This window comes from Natrix helvetica (assembly GCF_964273705.1).
Source record: "Natrix helvetica genome assembly, chromosome: 5".
In the NCBI taxonomy this organism is placed as follows: Eukaryota; Metazoa; Chordata; class Lepidosauria; order Squamata; family Natricidae; genus Natrix; species Natrix helvetica.
The window spans coordinates 64163132-64171263 of NC_138551.1; the positions used below are offsets into that span (position 1 = coordinate 64163132).

Consider the following 8132-nt stretch of genomic DNA (forward strand, 5'->3'; position numbering starts at 1 on the left):
ATTGGAAGGACCTTCTATGGCTATTGGTAGAAAAGCAATTGAAAAGCAGAGAAAACAACTGAGATTTGTTTATTTATTTGTATCCCACCTTCATTATTTTTCCAAATAACTCATAACTACTATCTAAGGGTATTGGGCAAAGACTGATAGATTTTTTTTTCTTATCAGAGGCTTTCACAACTCCATTGCCAACAGTTGACCTCACAAGTAAGTTTATACTCTCAATCTATAAATTTTCCAAGAAGTTCAAAAATTGTTGTTTGCAAATAATAAGTAAACTAAACTAAATAATCAACTAAATAATAATAGAATGACTATGGGAAAAGAAAGCAAATGTAGTAAGCAACAGTGGTGGGTTCCTACCAGTTTGGACCGGTTTGGTTGAATTGGTAATGGTTTGGCAGCCTGGGTCACTGGAACTGGCAGCGACCCAGGCCTGCCACGCCCCCGAACTGGTTCTCCGAGTGCCGCCGTATGCTTGGCCATCTTGTTTTTTGCTTCTGCGCATGCACAGAGCAATTTTTATTGCACTGTGCATGCGCGCACAGCGTGCATCAAGTATGTGTGTGCGTGCCAAACGGCCATGAGCAAACCAGCAGTAGTAACTGCCGGAACCCACCCCCAGTAACCAATAGTAATAGATCGATTGGATGCAATCCCAAACCAACTGGAGCAAATTCATCATCAGTCAACTAAAAAAGACAACTTTACTTGGAACAGCGTATATCCTGCGACAATATCTGCAAACACAATCAAACATCCACATCTGCCTATGCCAAGTCCTTGGAAAGGATTCAAAAGGTAGACAAAAATGCCAAATTCAGGCTGACTGTATGATAAATCATAAATTCTCAGATTTACTTTTTGCTCAGTAAGAACAATGTATACAATTCAAGAAGGTTACATTAAAATAGAACAGGCGCTCAAGCATGATCCTTAGTCCAGAGATTTCAACAATATTACAGAACTCTGGGTTTATCTTGCTTCTGGGAACTTCAGCCCTATTCCATTTGGGGACATCCATGTTAGGAAAGCCTGCCATTTTACTCTGAGGACTAAATGAGTTTTAACTGCCAATCATTCAGATGCACATTACTGTGTAGATACTGTATGTGTACTGAGATGTCTTTTTCAGGACCACTCTTCCTTCATTCTTCCAATCCCAAAACAAAATCACATATGGAAAATATAGGGCATTGGATTTCTATTTTGTGGGAATGTTCTAAATTGGGAAATGTGACTATATTTCTGCCTTTGTTATTTTATTTTTCTCTTTCCTTCCTTCCATTCTGCCTTTATATTGACCCTCATGATGTTTTTGACAATATTCAGTTCACTATCACATTTTAGTTGTAATCATACCAGATTTTAATGACTGTTTATAATAGTATTGACAATTAATACAAGTGATATTATTTACATATAATTGTATTTAATTTTATTTTTTGAACAGCTCGTCCTGTAGAAACAAGTGGTAAGTTTAATAACCCCTTTTTCATGTCTTAAAACCAATTCTTTCTGGTTAGTTCCTCTGTGTAAATGATACCTTTTGTCATTTAAATAACTGATTTAAAAAACCCTCATAGAAGAAATATTTTTTTGGCAGGAAAAGTCCCAGCATATCTCTCTCCTCAAAATCAGAAATAGTTGGATATTAAACCACAAACTGTTAATGCAATATTCAGTAGTGAAAAAGTATTTCTTCCTTTAGCAATAGCACTTAGATTTATATACTGCCCCATAGTGTTTTACAGCACTCTCTGTTTACAAAGTCAGCATTTTTTTTTCTTATCAGAGGCTTTCACAACTCCATTGCCAACAGTTGACCTCACAAGTAAGTTTATACTCTCAATCTATAAATTTTCCAAGAAGTTCAAAAATTATTGTTTGCAAATAATAAGTAAACTAAACTAAATAATCAACTAAATAATAATAGAATGGCTATGGGAAAAGAAAGCAAATGTAGTAAGCAACAGTGGTGGGTTCCTACCAGTTTGGACCGGTTTGGTTGAATTGGTAATGGTTTGGCAGCCTGGGTCACTGGAACTGGCAGCGACCCAGGCCTGCCACGCCCCCGAACTGGTTCTCCGAGTGCCGCCGTATGCTTGGCCATCTTGTTTTTTGCTTCTGCGCATGCACAGAGCAATTTTTATTGCACTGTGCATGCGCGCACAGCGTGCATCAAGTATGTGTGTGCGTGCCAAACGGCCATGAGCAAACCAGCAGTAGTAACTGCCGGAACCCACCCCCAGTAACCAATAGTAATAGATCGATTGGATGCAATCCCAAACCAACTGGAGCAAATTCATCATCAGTCAACTAAAAAAGACAACTTTACTTGGAACAGCGTATATCCTGCGACAATATCTGCAACACAATCAAACATCCACATCTGCCTATGCCAAGTCCTTGGAAAGGATTCAAAAGGTAGACAAAAATGCCAAATTCAGGCTGACTGTGTGATAAATCATAAATTCCCAGATTTACTTTTTGCTCAGTAAGAACAATGTATACAATTCAAGAAGGTTACATTAAAATAGAACAGGCTCTCAAGCATGATCCTTAGTCCAGAGATTTCAACAATATTACAGAACTCTGGGTTTATCTTGCTTCTGGGAACTTCAGCCCTATTCCATTTGGGGACATCCATGTTAGGAAAGCCTGCCATTTTACTCTGAGGACTAAATGAGTTTTAACTGCCAATCATTCAGATGCACATTACTGTGTAGATACTGTATGTGTACTGAGATGTCTTTTTCAGGACCACTCTTCCTTCATTCTTCCAATCCCAAAACAAAATCACATATGGAAAATATAGGGCATTGGATTTCTATTTTGTGGGAATGTTCTAAATTGGGAAATGTGACTATATTTCTGCCTTTGTTATTTTATTTTTCTCTTTCCTTCCTTCCATTCTGCCTTTATATTGACCCTCATGATGTTTTTGACAATATTCAGTTCACTATCACATTTTAGTTGTAATCATACCAGATTTTAATGACTGTTTATAATAGTATTGACAATTAATACAAGTGATATTATTTACATATAATTGTATTTAATTTTATTTTCTGAACAGCTCGTCCTGTAGAAACAAGTGGTAAGTTTAATAACCCCTTTTTCATGTCTTAAAACCAATTATTTCTGGTTAGTTCCTCTGTGTAAATGATACCTTTAGTCATTTAAATAACTGATTTAAAAAACCCTCATAGAAGAATTTTTTTTCCAGAAAAAGTCCTAGAGTATCTCTCTCCTCAAAATCAGAAATAGTTTAATGACTGGTTATAATAGTATTGACAATTAATACAAGTGATATTATTTATATACAATTGTATTTAATTTTATTTTCTGAACAGCTCGTCCTGAAGAAACAAGTGGTAAGTTTAATAACCCCTTTTTCATGTCTTAAAACCACTTCTTTCTGGTTAGTTACTCTGTGTAAATGATACCTTTAGTCATTTAAATAACTGATTTAAAAAACCCTCATAGAAGAAATATTTTTTTGGCAGGAAAAGTCCCAGCATATCTCTCTCCTCAAAATCAGAAATAGTTAGTTGGATATTAAACCACAAACTGTTAATGCAATATTCAGTAGTGAAAAAGTATTTCTTCTTTTAGCAATAGCACTTAGATTTATATACTGCCCCATAGTGTTTTACAGCACTCTCTGTTTACAAAGTCAGCATTATTTACATATTGGCTGAAAAAATCTGGATCCTCATTTTAATGATCTCAGAAGAATGGAAGGCTGAGTCAATCTTCATTTTACTTTTCTTCATTGTTTGTTGGATATGAATTGCATTTGGTCCTCTTGCTATGTAAATGCATGGCTGGATTTGGAGGAGCATCAAACCTATGTGAAGATACCTCTTGTTGGTTTGGAATTTTCCTGGAAGCAACCAAGTGGCAAATGTGTGGCACATTCATTTCTCATTTTTTAACTTGTCTTTATACCAAAGCAGTTCATCTGATAGCTAAGAAAATATACTCTACAGACAGCTTAATTCTCTGTTATATCTAGAATCTGTAGCAGTTTGTCTCATGGTATGCATAAGGCTTTGCTGTTTTAAATCCTGGTTCTACTCAAGCATCAATAATGGATCTATAACCCCCATGACCCTTCTGGATAATCTTCAATCATCCTGAAGGAATGGCATTATCTGGTCTTAGATGCTGTCCTTCCTTACTGCAATATTTGATCTGATTTGATTATTAAAAATGAAGTAGTATATCTTTAATATTGATCTTCTAAAAGATCTTAGCACATCCTCTTCCCCCATCCCACCCCTTTTTTAATGATATTGATTCTTCAGAAAATTATTCACACCACATTCCCATCAACTAACGCAATGTCTGAGTAGCACATGGGGAACTTTGTTTTGCCATGCGTGTTAAGGAAGACATAAATGACTGCAATATGAAATTGCCTCTTCCTTGTGGAAGAAATAGCCACATATGTCTTATTATGCTGCCCATTCTAAATGACTTGATGACTGGCCATTTGATATTTGCCTAGTTAATGATTGTCAAATTCCATCAATAGGTTAGAAAGGAGAAAGCTCTTCTGGGGGCATACTTGTCGCCAGAAATTTATAGAAATATACAGTTGAATACACATTGCTTTTCAGGAATTAATAGAAAAGGTTTCCCTTTTAAAATAGACTTTAAAAGTATGTGGGTGCATATATGACTGGATAAATGGAAGAATGGTAAAAGTAATAGGAGTAACATTTAAATTTCCTTTCTTTAGGAACAGGTGTTATTGGAGAGGATACCACTCGTGAGTAGCAAACTTCTTTTTTCCATTCCAAATATAACTTTCTAATGAACTGTTAAGCATCAATGATAGGTGTCATAACGTCCAATTGGATTTTTTTCTTTAAAAATAATAATTAGCTTGTTCACCATTGGTCTTTCTACATCTAGAAGTTCAGTGAAACTGTTGGCTCCATGGATGTGACTATCATCTCAAAGACTAATCTGTGACTGATTGAGGATATATTTTTGAGGATAAAAAAACTTTATTAAGTTATGACAGCGGCTGTTTCGTATTATAAACAATGTAAATCTCTAGTATGCAAAAATCCTTGATTGGAAACTAAGTGATCATATAAAAGCAGTTTACTACTAAAGATATCCCTGCAGTGTTAAGCTGGGGAGTCAGACAGTTTACTGTATTTATTTCTTTGTCTGGTTTCAGTGCTATTATCTCACAGATATGCTCTGACTTTTTTTGTGCATTTTTGTTCCATCTTCTCCAAGTACAACTGCTATCATATTAACTAACTCATCAGAAAAGGCCACTGGTAAAAAAAAACCATATTTTAATTTTACTTTAATTTACTTGGAACTCTTCTTTCAACTATATGGAAGGCTTGTAATTAAACCATCATAATAATAGAGAGTAGTACCAGATTTATATTCCAAAAATTGCAGTTAAATTATTTGCATTGTCTGGTACTTGTGAAGTTGCCTCAGTGATTTGTTAACTTTCTACACTTAATGGCACCTCTGAATTAGTCATCATTATTCCAATTACTTAAATATTTCGTTCCTCTTGCTTTTTTAACATTTTTAGAACATAATTGAACCATAAAGTGAATTGTTTTATTTAAATACTTCTCAAGCATACTCTGGCAATCTGATAAAAGCCACAATTTTTTTTTCATGTTCTTAGCCCCCTCTTGTGGTCAAGGAATAATTTTTTAATACATTGGTTAATGCTTCCTGGCCAATCAGAATTTATACAAATTGAAAAATTTCAGCCACCCAAAACTAAACAATCCAAAGCTGCAGAGCACAAAAAAATAAAAAATAAAACAACAGATTGTTATATTCTTATGTTTTACATCCAATTGGAAAAAAACAAACCTCCATTCTTCCTTATTTTAACTTGTCTCCAACAACTCTCTTCCCTGTCATTTACCAATAAGGAAGTCTCAGAAATGAGACAGATCTTCAAAAAGGTATAAAAGGCTGTGACTGCAAAAAGCTTCTTTTAGCTTAATAAAGATAATAACCCTACAAACTGATTAAGAGTAATATGCACTTCTTATTATCTGTTTAAAAAATAAAAACCAAAATGGCTGCTATTTAAACAGCAAAGTGATTTCAACCCTGTCCCCCAGCTGCTCCTGAAGCTTCTTGCAGACCATTGTTGTATGGAGGGTCTTGTGAGGTGATACTAAGACTATGCCTAACCCGGGAGAGTCATATAAATGAAAGGAAAATGGTTCCCTTATTAGTAGTTAAAGAAATCTTGGTCCAAAGGAAATCCCTCCAGACTGATCATTCAGCCATTTTCAGGAAGGTCAATTGTTTGAGGATATATCACTCACTGGGGGAAAAAGACTCCATTAAATCACAACAGCAGCTCTTTTGTATTATAAATGCTAGATACTTGTTCTAACTACAGTGGTTTCCACCAAGGTCCTCTGTTCCAACGGGAACATAGATTTAATCCTATTGGTCGAAGGGTCTGACAGCTCCCTATAAAAGGGCTGGTGTCAGACTTAACCTTCGCTGGGTTGTTCTCACTTGTACTTAATAAAGAGGTGTTGTTACCGTTGAGCCTATGTGTGCCTATCCATTACCTAATCTAACAATAAACATTGTAAATGTCTAGCATGCAAAATCCTTCCTTAGTAAGTGAACATATATAAGCCCTTTACTACTAAAGATACCATCCACAGTATCATACTGGGGAGTAAGGCAATTTCACATACTGTACACAATTTATTTCGTGCCTGTATTCATTGTTATTATCTCACAAATATGTTCTGATTTTTTTGGGTGCATTTTTAGCTCCAGCTACTCCATCTCCACCTCCTATCAAAACAACTATCAAAACAGCCATCACGCCAGAGGTGGCCCCTAGTAAGAAAATTCACACTTTTATTTTCTATAAGAATGCACTGATGAGTGATCAAAAATGTAGTCTAGTAATAATTGTTATATTCACATCACTTATTGCACTTCAAGTGACAAGGATCAATGGAAGGAACATGTAGGGAGTCTTGGGGGGGGAGTTATAAGCCCCTTGGAGAGGTAATTCTCAATCAAATGAGAGAAGATTAACAATATTCTATGAATCAATGTCAGAATTCTATGAAACAAATAACTAAAGTTATATCTGACAACAACACGTTTTGTATCTTCCCATACTTTTTAAGCAAAAATTTATTGTCAAATTATAAAATAAACATAAACTATCTTATTTTTTTTCAAATAAGAATGTTATATACAAAAGGATATATTAAAATAGATGCACGGAAGCTGACCATTCTTCATGACAGAGAACTATATACTTGCCATATGAACCTTCTTTAATTAATTTTGAATACACACAGAGAGAGACAGACATACATACACACATACATGTATACTCATACATATATTTACAAACACACACGCACACATACAGCGAAATTTTCCTTCTCCACAGTATAACATTGAAGGAAAAGTTTATATGTATATAAACTTAGTACAAGATCATATTTCAGTCAGTAAAGAAAACGGACTTCATGCGTAATGTTAAAAGGTTATGTGCTAATATTAGTTCTGCAAATACTAATATAGAAATATCGTTAGAAATGTCCACAGGTTCAATGTTTTTTCTCTGGATATTTTGCCCCTGCAGCGTTATACTGTGGGGGAAAGAAAATTTCACTAATTACCAGTATATATCATTTTTAGTGATGAACTGTAGTACTGTTACCCCAAAACTGGGAGTAATTATGCTCCACTATAATTAACCTAATTATAGTTTTTATGCCTTATTTCTTTTCTTTAATGTAACTATTTCACATGATGCTATTTCACACTCTGAAAAGTTGCCTGGTAAGTCTGCATAAGAATTCTAAAGTTTAATATTATGAACTATGAATACTATGAAGTAACATATATTATGTTTTTCATAAAAGAAGTTTATACTAATCTTAATTAATTGGCAACATTTTGAAAAATTGTTTGCTCATCTTTAGAGTATCAAATGCCTCATTATTTCCAGTTTCACATTCAAAAACATGGATTCTGACTCATCTTTCTCAGATAAATCTATAAGACTGGTCAATGGAAACAATATGTGTGAGGGACGTGTCGAAATCTTACGCGATGGATTGTGGGGGACCATC

At 34.8% G+C, this 8132-nt stretch overlaps 1 protein-coding gene across 1 annotated transcript in view; it reads left to right on the top strand.

Annotated features, from left to right (window-relative positions):
- The window catches only part of LOC309392640 (scavenger receptor cysteine-rich domain-containing protein DMBT1-like), a gene marked incomplete at its 5' end in the record, with an annotated part of 33702 nt that overhangs the window by 8084 nt on the left and 17486 nt on the right, over window positions 1-8132 (top strand). The window contains 6 exons of the mRNA XM_081954070.1: window positions 169-207; window positions 3080-3100; window positions 3357-3377; window positions 4751-4780; window positions 6805-6876; window positions 8050-8132. The exon at window positions 8050-8132 is cut by the window's right edge and continues 229 nt beyond it. Of these exons, the coding sequence (XP_081810196.1) occupies window positions 169-207; window positions 3080-3100; window positions 3357-3377; window positions 4751-4780; window positions 6805-6876; window positions 8050-8132 (266 nt within the window). The remainder of the gene's footprint in view (window positions 1-168; window positions 208-3079; window positions 3101-3356; window positions 3378-4750; window positions 4781-6804; window positions 6877-8049) is intronic.